Source organism: Coenobita brevimanus, chromosome 93 (genome assembly GCF_032717465.1).
Source record: "Coenobita brevimanus isolate Jiangsu-jjx chromosome 93, ASM3271746v2, whole genome shotgun sequence".
Lineage (NCBI taxonomy): Eukaryota > Metazoa > Arthropoda > Malacostraca > Decapoda > Coenobitidae > Coenobita > Coenobita brevimanus.
Window position 1 is genome coordinate 40,930,472 of NC_137046.1, and position 23,413 is coordinate 40,953,884.

At 41.7% G+C, this 23,413-nt stretch overlaps 1 protein-coding gene across 1 annotated transcript in view; it reads left to right on the top strand.

Moving 5' to 3' along the window:
- The window catches only part of LOC145412414 (neprilysin-1-like), a 75,889-nt gene that overhangs the window by 18,216 nt on the left and 34,260 nt on the right, over positions 1 to 23,413 (top strand). The window contains exons 9-12 of the mRNA XM_080282300.1: positions 5,476 to 5,584; positions 17,228 to 17,361; positions 19,750 to 19,955; positions 20,118 to 20,309. Of these exons, the coding sequence (XP_080138426.1) occupies positions 5,476 to 5,584; positions 17,228 to 17,361; positions 19,750 to 19,955; positions 20,118 to 20,309 (641 nt within the window). The remainder of the gene's footprint in view (positions 1 to 5,475; positions 5,585 to 17,227; positions 17,362 to 19,749; positions 19,956 to 20,117; positions 20,310 to 23,413) is intronic.

A 23,413-nucleotide genomic window follows, 5' to 3' on the forward strand; every position in this document is an offset into this window, starting at 1 on the left:
ACTGAGGTCTATTGTGCAGGGTAAATCGCTGAGGAATATGTGTTCCGAAGTCTCCAAAGCCAATCAGAATACGAACCAAAAGCAACTGACGGGCGTTCGCAGGGGGGAAACAAAAGGAGTGCGTGCTCCTCTTGGATTTTTTTATTTGCAGTGGTTTTGATTTTTTTTTTTTATTGTTTCAGTTCTTTAATTTTTTTTTTTCAAACAACTGGCCATGAGAGACAATGTGTATGGTGAACGATATATATCAATGTTCACCTGAATCCAAGCCAACGTTATGTGATGCTCGTCTGGCTATTCTGATCTGGTACACAAATAAGGTCTGATGGTGCCAGGGGAGGCATGAAGTCTGACGCTGCGTGGAGGACATCTGATTGATCAGGGCCGTAATTTCTGAGGGGGGGAAGGGGGGCCATACCCCCCAATGTTCTTTGTATACCAATTTGTCAAAACTTCAACTAAGATTGAGGGTTCAATAACAACTCCTGAAAATGATCAAGTTTGTAAGTACGGTATGATACTATATGTCGAATATTATCATAAATCTTGCTGACACAACTATTTGGAACGCACCGTGGTAGGGTTATGATGTTTTTCAATGTTTACGTTGCGTGGCAATGCTGTTCTTGTGATTCACCGGCCGTTGTCGATAGCTTTCTGTTGCCTTCTGGCCTGTGAGTTTATTTTCTCTCTATTGTGTTTATAATTATGTTTCTGTGTTTTGTTATCGTAACTGTATCTACAACTGAAAGACTTACGTGAGGAGCACAATGGCCCACAACCGGCTAAACCACACAATGTGTGTGTGTTCATTCTAGAAGATTTAACAGTCTTAATCTGCAGGCGTTTCTGAACGAATTTATTGACACAACAACGGAGTGAAGAAAAGCCATGCTTGCTCGTGTCTGACGTGTTGAATAAATGTTTACCGGCATATTTTGTGCATATCGTATGTTGGAATCTGTATATTTTAAGATCAAGGTTTTTATGATGGAAAGCATAGGCCTATGTGTGTTGGGGGGGGGGCAAATACATGTTAAGTATGGAAGATGAGTGACCTTTAATATGAAAGAAAACGTTAGGCTTATAAGGCTGAACTTGAAAATAAAAAGGAAGAAATACTTGGAATGGCTTTGTTGAAAATTCAAACAATTCTACGCGTGTTTGATCGAATATTACTAAATATGATCCAAACTGATTATAAACTAAATCATAATAGTATTTAGATTTTGATTATTTTATCATTTGCAAACGAAAAAAGGCAGGGTGGTATATTTTTGCTTGAATCCTGCGCAGGCATGTAGAAACAATCTTGATAAGGGTGCAGCATACCGCAACAAAAATGTAAAATGGCCAAATCATTAAACTTAGGCACAGTTTGAGTTGACAGTTCAGATTGGCAGAAAGTGTAGCCTATTATTTAAATACCCAACTCCATCACTAAACATACATGCCTCATTAAGCATCAACTTTTAGGTAGAGTCAAACTGAAAAATATCGGATGGTCAGCAAACTCAGGCGTTTCGATTTAATTTTAAGTTTGTAGTATGGAGGTATCTACATTTTCTCTAGCCCCCCCTCCCTCCAAAAAAAATCTTGAAAATTACGGACCTGATCAGTGTTAAAGCTATAGGTACTACAGTAGTTCAGCAGCTGCATGTTGATTAATTCGAAATAAGAAGCTAACACAATTAGAGGCTGGCCTGGCAAACTTTTATCCAGTGACTTAAATTGTACTGTACAGTGGCGCCAACAACCTGATTAGTCATTATCTCCTCGAATCAGGGTGACCCTGTTTATTTATTGTTCCTCCTACCAGACAAATTTATTCAGTTTTGGAAAGAATCTTCAAAATGGGGAAATTACATGCAACTAAAAAAAATCAGTTCGAGAAACATGAATCATATCTCATGATAACAGCAGGCATCAACTAAAAATGATTCACACTTTCAAAAGAGTACCGACATTACCAGATAATAAGGCAATTAGAAACTCCCGTCTCAGCTCTAATATTTTACACCTTTTGAATGTGGTGATGAGGATCCACTACGCATTGTTCTGTATGCGTAGCATTTTGCCGACCAAAACTCCGAATTTTACATAGTCGATGGAAGGTACCTTCGAAAAATAAACGCCTTTATGCCCCATGCTGAACATTTGGTGGCTTTCATATTAAAATATGTATGGTTAAACGCTGCTTGTTAGTCTGCTCTGCGAAAAGCCAACTGGGCCCATTTCACTATAGGCACGTGTCTAGTTTTCCTATGTCTGTGAGAGTCACTGCTACAGTCCGTAAAATTGCATTAATCATACCACTGTATACTTTCAAGCAAATACGGTATACCCACAAATGACTGATGTTTAACTAAGAAAAAAAAATATCCGCACCCTCTCATATACTACACACCCTACCAAATTATCTCTGATATCAAATGTTTTTTCCAATTAATAACTTTTCTCACAATTCAGTTTCCATTCTTTATAATTATATGCCAGTTCTTCAGTTGACAAAGGCCACTTCTTCTGAGATTTGCTGTGTTAAAATACTGTATATCCTGTGTACAATAAATATTTCATGCTTCTTTAAGACTTGTCTCTGTTTATAACTTCCTCCCTCCCCTAAAATATATATATATATATATATATATATATATATATATATATATATATATATATATATGAGGCAGATGAGAGAGAGGTGAGTGAGGTAGATGAGTAAGGCAAGTGAGTGAGGCAGGTAAGATAGGTGAGTAAGACAGGTGAGTGAAGCAGGTGAGTTACACAGGTGAGTAAGGCAACTGAGGCAGGTGAGTAAGACAGGTAAGTGAGGCAAGTGAGTGAGGCAAATGAGTAAGGCAAGTGAATGAGGCAGCTTAATGACGCAGGTGAATAAAACAGGTGAGTGAGGCAAGACAGTGAGGCAGGCGAGTGAGGCCAGAGAGTGAGGAAGGTGAGTGATGTCAGTGAGTTAGGCAGGTGAATAAGGCAGATGAGTGAGACAGGTGAATAAGGCAGGTGAGTAAGACACGCGAACGAGGCAGGCGAGAGAGAGGTGAGTAAGGCAGGTGAGTGAGGTAGCTACATAAGTCAGGTTGGTATAACACGTGAGTAAGACAGGTGAATGAGGCCAGTGAGTGAGGCAGGTGAGTGATGCCTATGAGTGAGGAAGGTGAGCGAGGCAAGTGTGTGAGGTCACTGAATGAGGCTGGTGAGCGAGACTGGTGAGTGAAGCAAGTGAGTGAGACAAGTGAGTGAGGTCAGTGAGTGAGGCCATTGAGCTGAGTCAGTGAGTGAGGAAGGTGACTGAGGCAGGTGAGTAAGACAGGTGAGTGAGGGCCGTAAGAAAGGTGAATAAGGAAGGTGAGTGAGGATATGAGAATGAGTGAGGCAAGTGAGAGAGCCAGGTGAGTGAGGCCAGTGAGGAAGGCAGGTGAGTGTGGCCAATGAGTAAGGCAGGTGACACAGAACCTACAAACACTAAACAAAAGGCTACATAGTCGAGAGAGAGAGAGAGAGAGAGAGAGAGAGAGAGAGAGAGAGAGAGAGAGAGAGAGAATGTGTTACAAAATACTACATAGTCACGACAGAGAGAGAGAGAAAGAATGTTACAAAATACTACATAGTCACGAGAAAGAGAGAGAGAGAGAGAGAGGGAGGGAGGAAGGATGTTACAAAATACTACATAATCACGAGAGAGAGAGAGAGAGAGAGAGAGAGAGAGAGAGAGAGAGAGAGAGAGAGAGAGAGAGAGAGAGGGAGGGAGGAAGGATGTTACAAAATACTACATAATCACGAGAGAGAGAGAGAGAGAGAGAGAGAGAGAGCTATGTAATTCTCCTGCATAGTACCCATGACCGGAGGACAAGATTCATTATTCTTAACCTAGTAATTTACACTGTTTGCAGTGTGCCAGTAGTAGAGTTCTGAAGAGAACTGGTAAAATTATTGTAAAGGGAGAATTTTGGCTTAGCTTGATGCATAAGAGTGCATGGAGCAGTTTGAAGGAGATATTACATATACTCGCCTGAAGGGGAAAATTGACATAAAACTACCTGAAGGACAGATTTAAGCGTACAGTACATATATCATCCCGAAAGGGCAGTACTATATGCCTGCCTGAAGGGATATCTCTCTCCCCCCACAGGTACTTTTCCTTGCAACTGGTAAAATTATTGTAAAGGGAGAATTTTGGCTTAGCTTGATGCATGAGAGTGCTGGAGACAAAACGTAATCCGCTCACAGCGTTAAATACAGTCGTCTAACATTAGCCAAAATAAAAGTCATCCTACTGACATGCTTAATGGAGTTTCTTTATGACTTCGCCACGAAAGATCTTTCTAAAAAATCGTTTGACAGTAGTACACTTAAATATATATATCGTCTAATCCTTTATTGCACCATCAGGAGCATAGGGGGCCCGGGGCTAGACTGCTCACTCCAGACATTAAGCAATGGGTGATGCAGTCACTCGTCCAGTCTGACGGTAGCATTAATAATACTATATATCTTTGTACGAAAGGAATCAAACATATTGTCGATACCCTCTCGAAACTTGCTATGCTATCGTGTCCTGTTTTAGAGCAGGTAAATGTTTAAATGGATGAATAATTTCCACACACTGACATTGTTCTTATTGCTAGAGTACAACAGTTTCGGTCCGACCAGGATCCTTTTCAAGTAAAAATATTTAAAAACCGTGGAGTGGACAGAGTAGTGGGCATAGGAGTGTGTGGTTATGATTTCGATTCCCAGCCGCAGTAGGGAACAGCTGTGGCCTCGAATTAAGTATCACTATGTTCACTGCTCTTCCATAAGCTCTCACCTGCCCCTCACCGGCATGTCATAAAAAAAAATACAGCATTAATACTAAAACATCATATCTGAATATCATCCGTAGCTTATCAAGATAGAGATAACGTGGGTATTGCTACCCAAGAACGAGAAGTGCAAAGATATCAGCCCTCTGTTGGCATGACAGGCTATAGGTTGACTACTGGGGTCTTGAAAACGGATGTCCTACTCTATGCCCAAAGTCAGGTATATGAAATGAAAAGTAGGATCTAATATGTTCTGCATTCGCGATTTAAAAAAAAATTCAGTATGTGACTTAATGGTTAGCACGCCTCATTCAGAGTGACAGCCTTGCATACGTCCAATCCCTAAGAGGTATGAAGTTTTTTCGGTCATGTAATGCAGTTCAAGGGAAGTGGGCTGGTCATCTACCCTTTAATGAACTGGAATACAGCAGCCTAGCCTGGGACTCTTACACTCACAATCCACTCACTTAAGTGGATTGTGCTTACACCTAGACGACAGTAGAGTATCATGGGATTGGCTGTTACCGTTATAATTCATATCTACTAAAATACCGTACTCTCCGATTGTGGTTTAGCTGCAAGGATTATACAGTGTATTCAGTATGTGGTTATAACTAATCTTTTCTATAATAATGTCCTTTTCTCATTTGTGGTTCAGCTGCCAGAATTATAGAGAGCGTGGACTTCTCAGCCGACCCTTGCCAGGACTTCTACCAGTTCGCTTGTGGTGGGTGGATCGACAAGCACCCGGTACCTGAGTCTGGAGTGTAAGATGGTTCCTCTCTTGTCTAGTTGCCATGGCAGATTTTAGGTCGTATTCTCGTTGGCTTAGGACAAGGGTTGGGGAACTTTTTTACGGTATTACCCCAAAACTTATTTGAGTAAAATGAAATTATCCCCAGACTTCAAAGTAAAGTACATCTGTGTACACGTCAATAGTACGGCGGCCAAGCAACAAATATCATGATACATAATAGCCTACGTGGTTTTACATCTTGTTCACTAAAACTTACATCATTTATGTGAAAAATCAGCAATATAGCGCAGGCATTGCCCCCTTGATTTTTAGATTTACCCCATTTGGGGTACCGTACTTTACCACTGTTCCCTGACCCTTGGCTTAGAAGGATTTTTTAAAACTCTCACTTAGCGACTTATTTTGCATACTGCACCTTACTACTTCCTTGTATGTTATGTCTTTTTTATTAACTGCTTTAATAACGTAGAAGTAAGCGTCGAACAGGAGGACTCCAATGTTATCCGAAGTTAGCAGATCAGCTTGGGTTGTCCCAATATGATTAATACTTTATCATCTATTTTCAAAATAACAATACTGGCTATAAAATACAACAACATAGAGTACATCCTCAGGAATACAGGTTTATCGACGTGGTGTTGAAATATCGGGCACTGAGTAGCCATCACTGTGGTGTCAGTGTTTTGCGCGGAATGTGCACAAATATATATATATATATATATATATATATATATATATATATATATATATATATATATATATATATATATATATATATTATGCAGGAATAGGCTTGCATGGAGGACCTGAGGAGCCTCTATAACCAAGAAGAATACGGCCCTTCGTAGCACTTCTCCTTGAGCCATATCAGTGCTTGCATACGAAACCTCGTAGCACCCGTTCCTTAGCTGTTTATTTTGCCTATTAGGCTACACCTTATTTCTATCGGTCCTATGGCTCCTTCTTCACTTAAATCGGGCCACTAGCAAACGACGTTATTTAACTTAAGGGAAATCTCTAGTGAATGGGCTAATGAATGTTGTATGCACTCTCCAGTTCCAAGTCCTTGTAAAGGCGCGATTCCACCGAGGCAACATTTTGGCAACATGTGGCATGCTACATTGTCGCATAGGCCAAATGTGTTCCAACCAGTTCAACACAAGGCAACATGTAGCATGCAACTGTGTGGCATGCAACAGGTGGCAACAAGTTGCCCGTAGAACGTGACGCATGCGACAAGATTTAGCCTGTTGCCTAGTGTTGCCCGCCTTCCCATGAGTCGCGGGAAGGATTCGATGTTGAATGCAAAAAGATGAATTGGTCTCAAGAATAAAATCGTAGAATTTACCGAAGAATATAGAAAACTTGTGGTTCAATGGGACATACGCTTGGAACAATACAAGAATAACCATGCTAAACTAGATGCACTGCGGGGATAAGCCAAGAACACACACACACACACACACACACACACACACACACACACACACACACACACACACACACACACTCTCTCTCTCTCTCTCTCTCTCTCTCTCTCTCTCTCTCTCACACACACACACACACACACACACACACACACACACTCAAAGAAAAGCATAAACAAAAAAAAAAAAAAAACACCCTCACATGAAGCCTCAAAGTTAGCCTTTTGAACAGAAACCCAAAACAATAAAAACGAAAAAGCTGATGTTTTCTATAAAGAATGTGATTCCCAAAGTTGTGTGTGTGTGTGTGTGTGTGTGTGTGTGTGTGTGTGTGTGTGTGTGTGTGTGTGTGTGTGTGTGTGTGTGTGAGAGAGAGAGAGAGAGAGAGAGAGAGAGAGGATAAAATATAAATAAGAGGGCAGAGTTGTTGATAATTAGAAGAAAAATGTTGAATGTTAGAGAGAGAGAGAGAGAATCAAATTAATTACCGGCTAAGAATGTGTTTACAAAAGGCGCATCAAAGCCGAGAAACATTGCAAAAAGCACCTTATTAAAATTTATAGGTGAGTCTCTCTCTCTCTCTCTCACTCTCTCTCTCTCTCTCTCTCGACTTTATTCTTCTCATGTCGCTTCTCCTCTCTCTTCCCTCCTTCTCTTCTATCCGTCTCTCTCTCTCTCTCTCTCTCTCTCTCTCTCGCTCGCGACTTTATTCTTCTCTTGTCGCTTCTCCTCTCTCTTCCCTCCTTCTCTTCTATCCGTCTCTCTCTCTCTCTCTCTCTCTCTCTCGCTCGCGACTTTCTTCTTCTCTTGTCGCTTCTCCTCTCTCTTCCCTCCTCCTCTTCTCTCCGTCTCCCCCCCCCCTCTCTCTCTCCGCCAGTCCTAATACTGTGCCAACACTCAGGGGCGCACCCCAGGGGGGGGGGCCACCGGGTCTGGGTTCCCCCCTTAGCTCTCTGGATCCTTTAAGAATTTATATATATTTGTTTCGATAACAGCAAAACATGAAAAATTGGCAAGCACATAAAAAGAGTAACACATGAGCCAGCAGCTCCCTGACTCTAAACCTGCATGTGACCTCCCCGTAATTATCAGACAACCTGACCTCAGCTCACTACGAGCCCCCCCCCCCTTAGAAAATTCCTGTTTGCGTCCCTGCCAACACTAGCAAATCTTTCTTCTGTTACATTATTCTCTCTATCTTATCACTTGTTAAGCTAAGATACGGAACTTCATAAAATTTTTCATTCGTGCCTTGCTCTTGACGGAGGGCACGCAGCACCCGTCTTTCTATACATTCACACCTTTTTACAAGTTATTCGGGAGTGTGTGTGTGTTCTTACCTAATTGTTCTTACCTAATTGTATCTGTACAGGAATGAGTCAAGCTCGTACTGTCCCGTGTCTTACACCATATTTATCGTACATATCCTTAAATTTGTGAATTGTTCTGGCACACACTATTTCATTCGGTAGTGCATTCCACTGATCAATTGCTCTATTTGGGAAACTAAATTTCCTTACGTCTTTAGCACCTCTCTTCTTATGCAGTTTTTGCAGTGTCCTCTTGCTGATGCTTCTCCATAGGTTAAGTTTTTTTTTTTTTTTTTATGCGAGGAAGAAGGAACCAAAGGCCATGGCCCGCAGTAACAGTTCCCTCCAAGAGAAAAACAAAATGCAAGAGAGAGCCAAATTCAAGATCCGATCATTTTGAGATGCCTGGACACACTGCGTTTGAAAGACTGGAGATCATAGGCAGCAGGAAATACAGACAGAGGGAGACAGTTCCAGAGCTGACCTGTTGCATAAATGAAAGACTGGGAGTAACGGTTAACTCTTGCATTAGAGAGTTGGACAGAAAAGGGATGAGAGTTTGCTGCCAGACGGGTGCTACGCGCCCGTCGTAGAGGTGGAGGAATGCAAGCAGACAGTTCAGCGGAGCAGTGACCATTAAAGTAGCGATAGAAAAGAGATAAAGATGCAACAGTACGGCGAAGAGACAGAGGTTGAAGGGAGTCAGTAAGAGGAGGAGAGTTAATGAGACGAAAAGCCTTTGACTCCACCCTATTGAGAAGAGCTGCATGTGGGGAGCCTCCCCACACATGAGAGTTGTACTCCACACAGGGGCGGATAAAACCTCTGTATAGAGTCAACAATTGTGCAGGGGTAAAGAAAGAGCGGAGTCGGCTTAGCACACCCAATCTCTTGGAAGCAGATTTTACAAGAGATGTAATATGGTCTTTCCAAGATAAGTCCCGAGTAAATGAAACCCCAAGCATGTTCAAGTATGATGCAGGATTAAGCTGAATATTATTAAACATTAATGGGTATACCTGTGGAAGATTTTGTCGGGTTGATAGGTGTAAGAACTGAGTCTTAGATGCATTAAAGACAACCATATTATTTTTACCCCAGTCAGTGATACGAGCCAAGTCAGACATTAGGTGTGCCATAGCCTCATCCCTTGTTTCTTGAAGTAACTGTTGAGATGGGCGTTGCGGGAACCGAATGGAAAGGTGAAGGGTGGAGTCATCAGCGTATGAGTGGATAGGGTTAGATGTACAGCTTAGAAGATCATTGATGAATAAAAGGAAGAGAGTTGGTGATAGGACAGAGCCCTGAGGAACACCACTGTTGATAGATCTAGGAGAAGAACGATGGCCGTCTACAACAGCGGCTATAGAACGACCAGAAAGGAAGCTAGCGATGAAGGCACAGATAGAAGGATAGAAACCATAGGAGGGCAGTTTGGAAATTAAAGATTTATGCCAGACTCGATCGAAAGCCTTTGAGATGTCAAGTGCAATGGCAAAGCTTTCGCCAAAGTCCCGAAAGGAGGATGACCAGGAGTCTGAAAGGTAGGTGAGAAGATCGCCAGTGGAGCGTCCCTGACGGAACCCATACTGACGATCGGAAAGAAGGTTGTGATAGGAAAGATGCCTTAAAATTTTTCTATTAAGAATTGACTCGAAAACTTTTGAAATACAGGACGTTAAAGCAATTGGACGATAGCTGGAGGGTTGGGAGTGGTCACCCTTCTTTGGGACTGGCTGAATGAGAGCAAACTTCCAGCAAGAAGGAAAGGTACAAGTTGACAGACAAAGGCGAAAGAGTTTGCCTAGGCAGGGTGTAAGCACAGAAGCACAGTTCTTGAGAACAACAGGAGGGACCCCATCAGGCCCATATGCCTTGTTAGTGCTGAGGCCAGTGATGGCAGAAAATACATCAACTGAAGAAATTTTAATGTCAGCTATGAGGAAGTCAGAGGGGAGAAGTGATGGAGGAACAGCACCGGAATCGTCTAAGGTGGAATTGGAGGAGAAAGTCTGTGCAAAGAGATCTGCTTTATCAGTAGAAGAAATAGCTACAGAACCATCAGAGTAGAAAAGAGGAGGGAAGGATGATGAGGTAAAGTTGTTAGAAAGATTTTTGGCAAGGTGCCAGAAGGAGCGGGAAGAATTCGAGTTGGAGAGTTGAGAGCATTTAGTATGGATGAAATTATTTTTAGCAGAGTGAAGAACAGACTTAGCACGATTCCGGGCAGAAACGTAAAGATGATGTGATTCAGGGGTGGGTTGGCTCCGGTACCTTTTGTAGGCCTTCTCCTTGTTGCGGACAGCATTAGAACAAGCGTGATTAAACCAAGGCTTTCTTGCGTTAGTCAAAGGATATGAGAAAGGAATGTATGCTTCCATGCCCGAGAGAATAACCTCCGTAATGCGCAAGGCACACTCAGATGGCTCACGGCCATGGAAGCAATAATCATTCCAGGGAAAATCAAAGAAGTACTGCCTGAGGGCCTCCCAGTTCGCGGCTCCAAAATGCCACAGACGACGTTTCCCTGGAGGGTCCACAGGCCGTACCGGAGTGATAGGACAGGTTAAGGTAATAAGGTTGTGATCGGAGGAGCCCAACGGAAAGAAAAGATTAACAGAGTAAGCAGGAGGATTAGTTGTGAGGAAGAGGTCAAGTATGTTGGAGCTCTCTCCAAGGCGGTCAGGGATACGGGTAGGGTGCTGTACAAGTTGCTCTAGGTCATTAAGGATAGAAAAGATGTAGGCTTGTTCACCAGGTGGATCCGTGAAAGGAGAGGAGAGCCAAAGGTGGTGGTGAACATTGAAATCTCCAAGAATGGAGATTTCAGAGAAAGGAGAAATGGACAGAATGTGTTCCATCGTAGAAGTAAGATAGTCGAAGAATTTTTGATAGTCAGTAGAATTAGGGGATAAGTAAACAGCACAGATATATTTAGTCAGAGAATGACAGGAAAGCCGAAGCCAGAGTGTGGAGAATTCAGAAGAATCAAGTTCAGGAACACGAGAGCAAGATAAGTCGTTGCGTATGTATACACAACAGCCACCTTTGGCTTTGAAATGAGTATAGAGAAAGTAGGAGGATACAGAAAAGGGTTTGCTGTCGGTTGCCTCAGACAGCTGAGTCTCCGTCAGAAAAAGAAGGTGAGGTTTAGAGGAGGAGAGGTGGTGCTCAACAGAGCGAAAGTTAGATGAAAGGCCTCGAATGTTGCAGAAATGAAGAAGAAGAGAGTCAGACAGTGGTTCCAGGCACCTCGAGTCGTCACCGGGAGAGGGGCAGATGGCGGGGGCATTTATGGTCCCCCCCCCTGGGGACTCCGAGGCTTGATTAGTAGACGCCATTTTTGTTGATTTTTGAATAGGAAGTGTAGTGTGTACTGTGCATGTAGTTTGGTGAAGATAGTTAGAGAAATTTGTACTGGAGAGCATGCTGGCCTACTCTCTGTGTAACTGAGACACTGAAAAAGTTCAGCAAAGGGGGATGGTCAGGAACTAGTCCTGAGGGCTGATGAAACGGGAGCTCCAGCTCTCCCTGTCATCAGCTTTCCATCCACCTCGGGAGTACTGCCCTGCTCGACTGGTGCTACGGTCTACTCCTCAGAATCATTTATGTCTATTTTCTTCTTCCCTGATATGCATTTATATAGCATAATCATGTCACCTCTTTTCCTTCTCTCCTGTAGTGTTGGTAGATTAAGTTTACTTAGTCTTTCTTCATAGCTTAGATCCCTTAAGCTTGGTACCAATCTTGTAGCAGCCCTTTGAACTTTTTCAATCTTGTCTATGTGTTTTTTGAGATGAGGACTCCAGTCTACTGATGCATACTCCAGGGTTGGTCTGATGAATGATGTTATTATCTCTCTTAGCATGTCTTCATTTATGTACTGTATGTGATCGCTATTCTCATATTTGCAAGCAGTGTATACAGTACATGTTCCGTACCTTCTCACTGATGTGGTCAGCCGGAGATAGTCTGTTATTGATAATCACACCTAGGTCCTTCTCTCTTTCTGATGTGTGTAGGGTTTTATTTCCTAACTTATAATCCCAATCTGGTCTTTTTCCGCTTTTACCAAACTTGATTACATAACACTTGTTCACATTGAATTTCATTTGCCATGGATTGCTCCCTTCATGAAGTTTATTTAATTCTTCTTGTAGCTCTTTACAAGAGTCTGTGTTAGTAATTCTCCTTTGTATTTTTGCATCATCTGCAAACATATTTAGATACCTTTCATTTCCAGTGTTACTGTCTGTATCATTTATATACACTAAAAACATGATTGGTGCCAGCACTGAGCCCTGTGGTACTCCACTAGTCACTTCTCTCCATGATGAGTATTTTCCCCTTAGTACTGTTCTCATTTCTCTTTTTATGAGAAAATCTTGCATCCAACAATACAGTTTGCCTCGAATTCTCCTTCATGGTAAAGTTTCCATAAAAGTCTTTGGTGTGGTACTGTGTCAAATACTTTCTTGAAATCTAAATAGATACTGTCCACCCATCCTTCTCTTTCCTGTAATATGTCTGTTACTCTGTCATAGTAGCTCAACAGATTAGTAACACAAAATTTTTCTTTTCTGAAACCAAACTGTCTTTATCATACTGTGTTCTTCTAGAAATTTTACCCAAGCTTTTCTTATAAGCTTTTCTAATACCTTGCGTACAACACTGGTTAGTGATACTGGTCGGTAGTTGAGTGGATTTTGTCTATTCCCTTTCTTTAATAAGGGAACAATGCTTTCTTCCAAATATCAGGTAGTTAACATTGTCTCAAGGATTTCTTGAAAATTAAAAATAATGGTTTACTTAACTCCTTTGCACATTCACGTAGCACCTAACATGAAATTTCATCAGGACCATTTGCTTTTCCTATATCAAATTACTAAGCTCCTCCTGTATTACTTTTTCTGATATTTGTATATCTGGTAGTATGTGTGGGCATGCATGTTCCACATAATCCCTCTCAATTATTGTTTTTCCTCTGTAAAAACTGAATGGAAATTCTTGTTTAGTGCTTCACAAATATCCTTCTCTTGTATATAGGTGATTCCCTCGTCCGTAATGGATTGTATTTTATCTTTTACTTTGGTTTTGCTTCTAATGTAGCTGTAAAATAGCTTCGGTTGATCACTACTTTTATTTATGATATCCTCCTCAAACTGTTTTTGGGCTTCCCTCCTTATTCTTGTATAATCGTTTCTTACCTGTTTATAATTGATATATGCCCTTTCACTATTGTGTCTTCTGTATCTATTCCACAGCAAATCTCTTTTTTCTTTTGATTTTTTACATTGTGTATTGAACCATTTCTTTTCTTTTCTGCTTCTTTGTGCTGTGGGATGTACTTCTGGACTCCTATTTCATAAAGTTCACAGAATTTTTTATATAAAGCATTTATATCTTGTCCTCTAAGCTCCTTTTCCCAATCAATTTCTAAGAAATACTACTTGAGGTCATGATACTTTCCCTTTTTATAGTTTAGGCTCTTTTTGTAACTTTCATTGCTGTTAACTATGTCATATGCAATCCTGAAGTTGCAGTTTAGTACTGCATGGTCGTTTTTGCCGAATGGAGGGTGATATATTAAACTGTCAATATCGTTTTCTTGCCTAGTAAATTTGAGATATAGCATTGAGGGTACATCGAGTCCTGTTTTTCTGGTGCTTTCCCTTACATGTTGAGTTAGGAAAAACTCTTGCACGACATCCAGGAGCTTTTGGTCCCAACAACTTTCTTGGCTTATTATATCTAGAGTATTCCAATTTATATTTGTATTAAAATCTCCAGTTAGTATAATTCTTTCCGATTTCTCTTCCATTTTATGTAGTAATGCTCTTAAACTCTGAACTGTACTCTCTGCCAGGTCCTCATATTCGTCTCTTTCCCATGTGTTTGATCTGGGTGGCATGTACAAATTGGCTACAATTACTTTCCCTTCAGATGTATTGATCTCTACTGCAATCAGTTCTACTTGTGAGGGTATATCTAGTTCTATTTCTTTGACTTTTAGATTTTTCTTAGTTAATATTATAATGTGTGTGTGTGTGTGTGTGTGTGTGTGTGTGTGTGTGTGTGTGTGTTACACGGTATCTACTTATGTTTTCTGTTAAGCTCTGTCTGTCTACATACCAGTCTGTCTGTCTGTTACATCGTGTTGACAACTGGCTCGGTTTTTGTTGAATCGGTGGAAAAGGTTTTGTGGCATTCAACATAAACATTGGCATGTGGCATGCAACATGAAACAACAGTGTTGACTTGTCGCAGTCAACATGTCTCCTGGTTGAATGCCGCATTCAACATACTGTACATGTTGCAAGCCAGGCAAATCGCATGCTACATGTTGCCTGTGTTGCCCCGGTGGAATCGCGCCTTAAGATTAACAAAAACGTCTGATGTGATATATACTACGAATGAAACATAAATGACAATACTATACTGGAGTTAATTTTATTTTGAATGTTACTGATCCTGTTTTATAACCAGCACAGTAGACATCAGTAGCATACAAGAGTATACTGAGGTGTAATATATAAAATAAAATACCAGAGGAACATGTAAAGGCGAAAGTAAAGGTGGGGACAATCCCTTGAGGCGCTTACCCGCGGTGCTAATCTCCGTAAAAGACCTTTGAACCTGTGGCGGATTATTTGCCTAATATCATGGGATACAAGGCCACTGCATCATCCAGGCCACCACAGTTACCTCGCCTAGGTAAGCCAACTCATTTTTACCAACCAACCCACAGACGGTCGGTGGCTGACACCTGAGTCGCGTGACGCCAGCTTCCCGCACTAGGATTACAACCCTAGCGTTAACGGGCCGGCAGCTTCCCAATCTGAGATGCTTGCCACACAGGTGTTACAATACTTCTTAAGCCCACGAGAAAACGTTTCTCTCTCTCTCTCTCTCTCTCTCTCTCTCTCTCTCTCTCTCTCTCTCTCTCTCACCAAAACGTGGCGCAGGTATAAGCACTGAAACAAATGTGGATGAGTATTTAAGTTACTATGCACACAGTCGGAAATTAGTAACAACTGATGCTTAAGTAACTTACCCAAAAAATCTACCACCCTGTTGCTGGAACCTCTTCCCACAAGCAAACTCTTCGTCGCTCCAGCCGTATTTTTAAAGCGAAGAGGTTCATCTAATCATATTACGCCGCGCGAAGGGTTTCTGTCTCCGGTCAAAAGTACTGGAACATGAAGCAGGACCACCCATCACCCGCTTCTTCGGTCCAAAGTGGCCCGCGAAAATGCGGCTTCAAAATAGAAGCTAAACGGCCACTCGGCGCATGCGCACTGAGCGAAACGGTTACTTCCAGCATAAGTCACTCCGTGCATACGACACCGGTGGTCTGGCTGCGGGGAAGAGGGACGTTGGGTTACTGGGGAGATATGTCGTTCCTGCCTGGATGGCTTGTCAGGTAAAACGGCCTCCCCGTCATCTCCTCGTGGGGTGGGTGTTACCCCCTGTACTTGCCTCCTGGGGTGGTGGTGTCGGGTTCACCCCGCCGTCCGGGTATTTCACTGTAGTTGTTATGTTGCCCAATTTGAATCATCTCTAGGCTAAAACACTCGCTAAAATATTGTGTACAACGCATCCACACAGAACAACATGGCCTCTTCCTTTTTTTCTTTTCTTTTTTTCCACAATGCAACACCGTACCGAGAAACCCTGTTCCACATGGATACACGAATAATCACTGATCAGCGATAAGAACACGGCTGATCCTGACAACACCATGTGGATTACTGCTAGGGGACGCCGCTGCAAAAGTTTCCAAAAACCAACATGTATGGACAATAATGAGCGTGAAACTCACAAACACGTGGTGCAATGGGTTTCCCTGCTAGAGTAGTATCAAGTATCAAAACTATTTCCTACCTCTGGACTGATTCGGAGACGTGGTTTATCAGATTTAGCATATTATTTTACCAATACCCTGTCCATCACACGAGAGAGAGTAAACATAAATAACGGCAAAGTGGCGCTCCTCCAGCGTACCAATCTCACAATTTTTTTTCTCAGAGAGCACCTCCGCAGCATACCAACCCTTCCGTAGTCACTTTTTTGGAAGAGGCTGCACGGCCGGGGTTTAAACGTACCAAACTAGGAACCTCTTGCAGCTAGCAACTCTTCACACAGATGCTTCGCGAGAAGGGGAGGATAAGTATCGTCACGTATATCAAAACGGGGATATCTCAAAAACTACTGTTGCAGCAGACATGCGCACATCACTGGAAAGCTTATGGAAAAGTAATAGGTATTTCTTGCGTGGCATTTCCCAAAATTCGCCACCATATTGCTGAAAATAATAAAAAAGTGTCAAACTATGGACCAAAACAACAGTACATTATCTCAGAAAGAGTGCTACGCAGACCTACGAATATCGCTGGGAAGCTAAAATGACATTGGCAAATTTGCTCGCTCAGAAACATTCCATACTTTCAAACGTAGACGTCTTTAACTTCATTTCTCCTAGGCAACATGAAATAGCCTGGCTATAGTAAGAAAGAAAAATTGAAGAGGTTTCTTACCAATACTCTTCCCACTCCCGTGTTGTCCACCTTGTTATTATTATCATTATTATTATTACTTGCAGACGATATTAAGGAACCTGGGAAGCACCTCATCCAGTTCGATAAGCTTCGCCTAAAAAAAATCGACTAACAAATAAGATTAACACAAATGAACCATCACCGTGTTAGGAAAATTTACATTTCTCTCTCTCTCTCTCTCTCTCTCTCTCTCTCTCTCTCTCTCTCTCTCTCTCTCTTACCCCGCCCATCCTGTTTCCTTTACCCTGTCCATTCTAATTCTGATAACAATCAATCCACCCACCTCCTTTGCTTCTAACTCCATCCATCCTGATATTCTCCTTCCACATGTGTCAATCCCCTCCTCCCCTATCACCAGCACGGGCACGATCAACGAGGCCGTGGAAATCATGGACAAACGCCTTCACTTGATACTGGAGACCCCGGCAGACCCTGGTGCTCCAACCCCGTTGCACATGCTGCGGACCTTCTATGACTCCTGTAACGACACAGGTGGGTTTTGGAGCGGGGGAGGTGGAGATGAGAACTGATAGGAATAGTGACTACGTAACATTGCCTTGTTAAGTAGTATATGGAAGGAATGAGGGTACAACACACACACACACACACACACACACACACACACACACACACACACACACACACACACATGACTCTTGCTGAAAGGTTCAGCACACACACACACACACACACACACACACACACACATGACTCTTGCTGAAAGGTTCAGCACACACACACACACACACACACACACACACACACACACGATCCTTGCTGAAAGGTTCAGCGCACACACACACACACACACACACACACACACACAAATGAGAACGGTCAAACCCTGTGGAAGAATAGCAGAGTGCTTCAGGGTTCAGTGCTAGCCCTGGTCATGTTTCTCATAAATGTCAAAAACCTACCAGAAGGACTGAGTGGCTATATTAAAACGTTTGCAGTTGACGCAAAAATTATGAAAGTGCTTAATGAAGCTAGTCGTAGAGTTGCTTGATAACTTCTGTAAAATGTACAGTCAGACATGAAAACTGGATTTTAAAGCAAAGGAATGTCACGTATGAGAAATGGGAGTCAGTGAGAAGAGATCCAGATGCGAATAAAAATGGGAAAAAAGAAAAATAAAGTAAAAGAGTACTTTAATCATACAGAATGACCTGTCACCAGAAACTTATGTTAATGGGATTACTGGAGAGTCATACGGACTCTTAACAAACTTGAGAGTAGTTTTTAATTTTATGGATGAGTAGATCTTTAGAGGGATTATAGTGTCCATAATAAGACCTAGACCTGAGTATGTAGCTGTGATATGGTCTCCACATTATTGGGAAAAAAAAAATACAGGAAGATTATTTCAGACTTAAGAAAACTTTCCTACGAAGAAATAGTAGAGAAGCAAAAATTGCCCACACTATGGGAAAAAAGAGAGAGGGGGGGGGGAAGACTTGATAATGATGTACAAAGGTGTAAGAGGTCTAGAACAACTGGACAGATAGGATCTCTCTGCAGTGGATGATGGAAGATGAAAGGACAAGAGGACATGAATACAAACTGAGGAAGAACAGGTGTGTCAACGATGTTAAATTGTTTCACCAAGAGATGTAATGATATGTGGAATAGGTTGGACAAAGAGGTGATGAAGGAAAAGAACATCCATGTGTTTAAAACTAGATTAGAGAAAAGTAGACATTGAGGCGGGACAATAAGGGCTTAGCTCAAATCATGTATGCTACAACTTGGTAAATACAACCAGTAAATACACACACTTAACAGAAAAGTTCAGTATTTTGTGAATAGCACATACACACACACACACACACACACACACACACACACACACACGAGCCTTGCAAAAATGCGATGTATTAAGCATTCAAGAGCAGGAACATACACAAGTAAGGCTCATTGTGCTGCAGTCACTGCTCCTACTCCCTCCTGGTTACATTCTCTCTCTCTCTCTCTCTCTCTCTCTCTCTCTCTCCTTATAGTGAGAGAGAGAGAGAATGGCAGGCTATGCAGATCTGACAGGAGAGAAATACTGAAATAAATGCTGAAATACTGTATAATTATGATACATGCAGAGCAAGAACATTCACTGATCAACTGGTAGAGGAATGTTTATTTGAAATGTATGCTAAAAGAGGGAATGGAAACAGCTAAGGTGGTGAAAATGGTACATGCAACCAAAATTGCATGTGCAACAGGTAGCAAAAGGCCAAGAAAATTGCTGAATATGGCAAGGAAATGCTCTGAAATAACCTGCACAGATATTGGGATGAGGACTGAAACAGCAAAAGATATAACTGGACTGATTAGATATAAATGGAGATGCACATGATAACAGTCGCATCTTTTACTGAACTTAACAATCGATGGAATAGTTCTACACCATGTTTTCCAAGACATCATTTCCTGAGGTTGGAAATCACTCCTCTTTGAGCCACCAAATCAGGTTCAGATCATTAATACTGAGGTTTTCTTGTGTGAGATGTATCCCTAACCCACTTTCTCACAATCACACAGAAGAAGATCTAGTTTTTTTTTTTTTTTTTTTTTTTTTTTATCTCTGAAGATAGGAACTACTCGAGTAAAAATTTCCATGTAACACATGAATACCCAGCACCCCTTTCAGTCATACTGTACTTGGTACAAGGTTCCTAACAACACAGCTGCTGAAAAGAGTTTACACATGTCTGTGACAGCTCAAAGAGGAGGGATTTTATTTCCAATCTCAAGACATGGTGTCTGAAAAATTAACTGATCAAAAAGAAATAGTTCCTTAGGTTCGTCAGTCCTATTCTATCAGTTTATGTTACAAAATAAACTCTCTGCCATGATCAAACTATGGGCTACGGCAAATTTTTACAGACACTCTGGATGCACTTGGCCTTGACCCTCTGGTGGCACTGTTGTCATCTGCCCAAGGAGGGTGGCCAATGGTGCTAGATGACTGGGACCCCAACACTTTTGCCCTCACCACTGCCCTCAACAGCCTCAGAGACCTCAACGTATACCCTCTTGTTGCTGTTGGAGTTGATCTGGACATTGACAACACTTCCACCAGGATTATTTATGTCAGTTTTCCTTAATTACCTTTCCCTGTAATTTTGCAGAAAAGCACTGTAGAAATTGCCGATTAGATAGCCATCTTGAATTTACTGACACTGTTCTATACACTGCAGTAGTCATATGGAACACAAACAAGTAATAAAGTTTTACACACTGACGCACTACAGGTGGATGCTGGGACTGTTCCTATGGGAGTAGGCCTGATGGAGAACCCCGACCAAGGCCTTCTTGGCCCCTATACAAGCTTCATGACCTCTGCTGCCAAGATGCTTAGGGACCACATGGCCTCTGCTGTTGCCGACCAGGAGATTGAGCAACAAGTTCAAGAAATCATTTCTTTTGAGATCACATTCGCAAGGGTATGACTGAAACATTATTATTCCACCGTGTCTTTTATAACACCCTGAAGCATTTATTGTAGATACAGTACTGTAATATCATACTAGAGTATTCTTTTAATGATTTTTATGATGTACGGATGAAGAAAAGTGCAGAGATAAGAGATGTAAAAAGCACAGAAACAGGAGGGAATTGGAGATGGGAAGAGATTCAAGAGTTCTATATCCATTACTTTTGAGACTTTGGTGAAGGCTATGCCATTATACTTGACATGTCAGAAAGGCTTTTGACAGTATCTGGCATTAATCTTTAGTTTCCAAACTGCCCTCTTATGGTTTCTATTCTTCTAACTGTGCCTTCATCTCCAGCATTCTCTCTGGTTATTTTATAGCTGCTGTTGTAGATGGCCACTGTTCCTCTCCTAGAACTATCAATAGTGGTGTTCCTCAGGGTTCTGTCCTATCACCACTTTCTTCTATTCATCAATGACCTTCTAAGCTATACATATAACCCTATCCACTCACACATTGATGACTCCTCCCTTCACCTTTTTGATCACTTCTTGCGGCATCCATCTCAGCAGTTACATCAATTAAACATGGGATGAGGTTCTGGCACACCTAATGTCAGATTTGGATCACCTTAGACTGGGGTAAAAGTAATCTTGTTGTTTTTAATGCATTAAAAATTCAGTTCTTACACTTTTTGACTAGTCAAAATATTCCACAGGAGTATCCTTTAATTTTTAACATTATCCAACTCAATTCTGCAACATCTCTGCACATTTTTAGGGTTTCATTCTCCTGAGATTTATCTTGGAAAGATCATTTTACTTCTCTTGTAAAATTTGCTTCCAAGAAATTAGTTACGCTAAGCCAACTCCTTGCCTTCATTACCCACACACAGTTGTTGACTTCATACAGGGGTTTTATTCGTTCTTGTGTCAAGTACAACTATCATGTGTGGGAAGGCTCCCCACATACAACAGGGTGGAGTCAAAAGCTTTTCATCTAATTAACTCTCTTCCTCGTACAGGCTCCCTTCAACCTCTGTCTCTTCAGCACACTGTTTCATCGTTATCTCTTTTCTATCACTGTGTCAATGGTCACTGCTCCTCAGAGCTGTCTGCTTGCATTCATCCACCACTATGGCAGGGGCACAGCACCCATCTGGCAGTAAACTCTCATCCTTTTTCTTTCCAACTCTCTAATGCAAGAGTTAACCATTACTCCAGTCCTTCAGGCAACAGGTCAACTCTGGAACCATCTTCCTATGTCTGAGTTTCCTATTACCTATGACCTCCAGTCTTTTAAATGCAATGTGTCCAGGCGTATCAAAATGAATGGATTTTGAATTAGGCTCTCTGTTACAGTATTTCTTATCATGCCCAGACTGGGCAGTCTTCATAAATTCCTCAAAACTCATTTGCACTCCTGTTCTCCCCAAGTTTTTTTATTAATATTAGTTTTAGTTTCACATCCATATTCTGATGTGGGCAGTGATACATTTTCATGCAGTTCTCTCACAGCCCCTGTACTGAGACTCCATGAGAGTACTGCAAGCACCAGATGCTTTGCTTACTTGGACCTCTTTACATTCTACTTCTGTAACATATCCACCTCTCTGTTCAAGTGTTCAATTACTGCAGCTAGTTAATTAAACTCTTCCACCACCCTAAGCCCCCTCTCCGTTCACCAACACATCACACTGAAAGTCACCTCTCTTCTTGACATCCATCATTTTACTCTTATACAGCAGCTAATATTCAGATCTCGTTACTGATAGGCTTTCAGTAACCTCTAAACCAGTCTACAACATTCCAGTCATGATCAGCAAACATCATATATTCGTAAACATTCATCATATACGAAATACTCCATCATCAGCCATGGTGACTTAGTGCTAGTGCGTTTATCTTACAATTTGCATGTGCTCCAAATCTAAAACTCAAAACCCATGCTGTGGTGGATGGGTGCATATCCTTTCATATACCTGCATATATTCACACCATGTTGGTTCATGCACAAACAGTCAGTACAGTACAATGCTTCCATTTCCACAAGCATCACTCTCACAACAGACAACCCTCCCCTATTTATACTTCACTGGCATGGGCAGGGGTTAATTCTGGTTATTAATCTCCTCTGAGGGGAAAGGTCAGTCCAGCAGTGGACTTCATTCCTTTTCAGCAATCCATGGTTTGACCTCTTTCCAACCTACATTCATGTAACACACACACACACACACACACACACACACACACACACACACACACACACACACCGCATGCGGGTTCAGTGGTAGCATTTTCGCTTGCCATCTGGTAGACGGGAGTTCGAGCCTCTCTCAGGTTGTTAAAAGTTTCACTGACGAAGTGGGTGGTTACTGTCCCCCTTGAGCAAGGGGACGGGTTTGTGCATGTGTGAAGGTCACAGTCTTGCCCTTAGATCGGACTATATGAGCTCTCAGCTCCCTTCCGCGAGGGTAAAAGCTGTCGATCACAACCATCAAGTGATCCTGACCGACTCGGTGAACTACACACACACACACAAAAGCAGTGACCAATCATGAAGACCACACGTCACTGTCATACACTGGTGTTAATGCAGTATTTAGCTGCTCACTTAAAGATCCATTTATTTCTTACTAATGGACCTGCCAGGCTTGCTGGGCAAATCCACGATGGAGGCTTTTGGCAGTGACAATCCGGCAGTGACAAAATCCGGAAAATCCAGTTTGACAGTCAAAGATCTGGCAATATAACTCCAGAGGCAGATAATCTTCCACTTTTCTATATGAACACTTTGGTTCACGGAATTTTGTTTTCACATATAAAATTATTACTGTGAGCAGCTTTAATGTAGTAAAAATAAACTGATGTAGCAGAAATCAACAAAAATTTCAGAGTTAATGAATTTCAATGATTTATGCCTGAAAACCTTCCCCATGATGCCAAACTCGTGTACAAAAAAATACAGCCTGATATCTCCATTGGATCCCGAAATAAGTGCATTCATCATTATAGCTTTTTGTACAAAGAGAGATACAAGTTTTGCTATCATTATGAAAACAGTTTACAGTATTCATCATTTTTCCTTTCACTCCATACATGCAGTTACCTGCT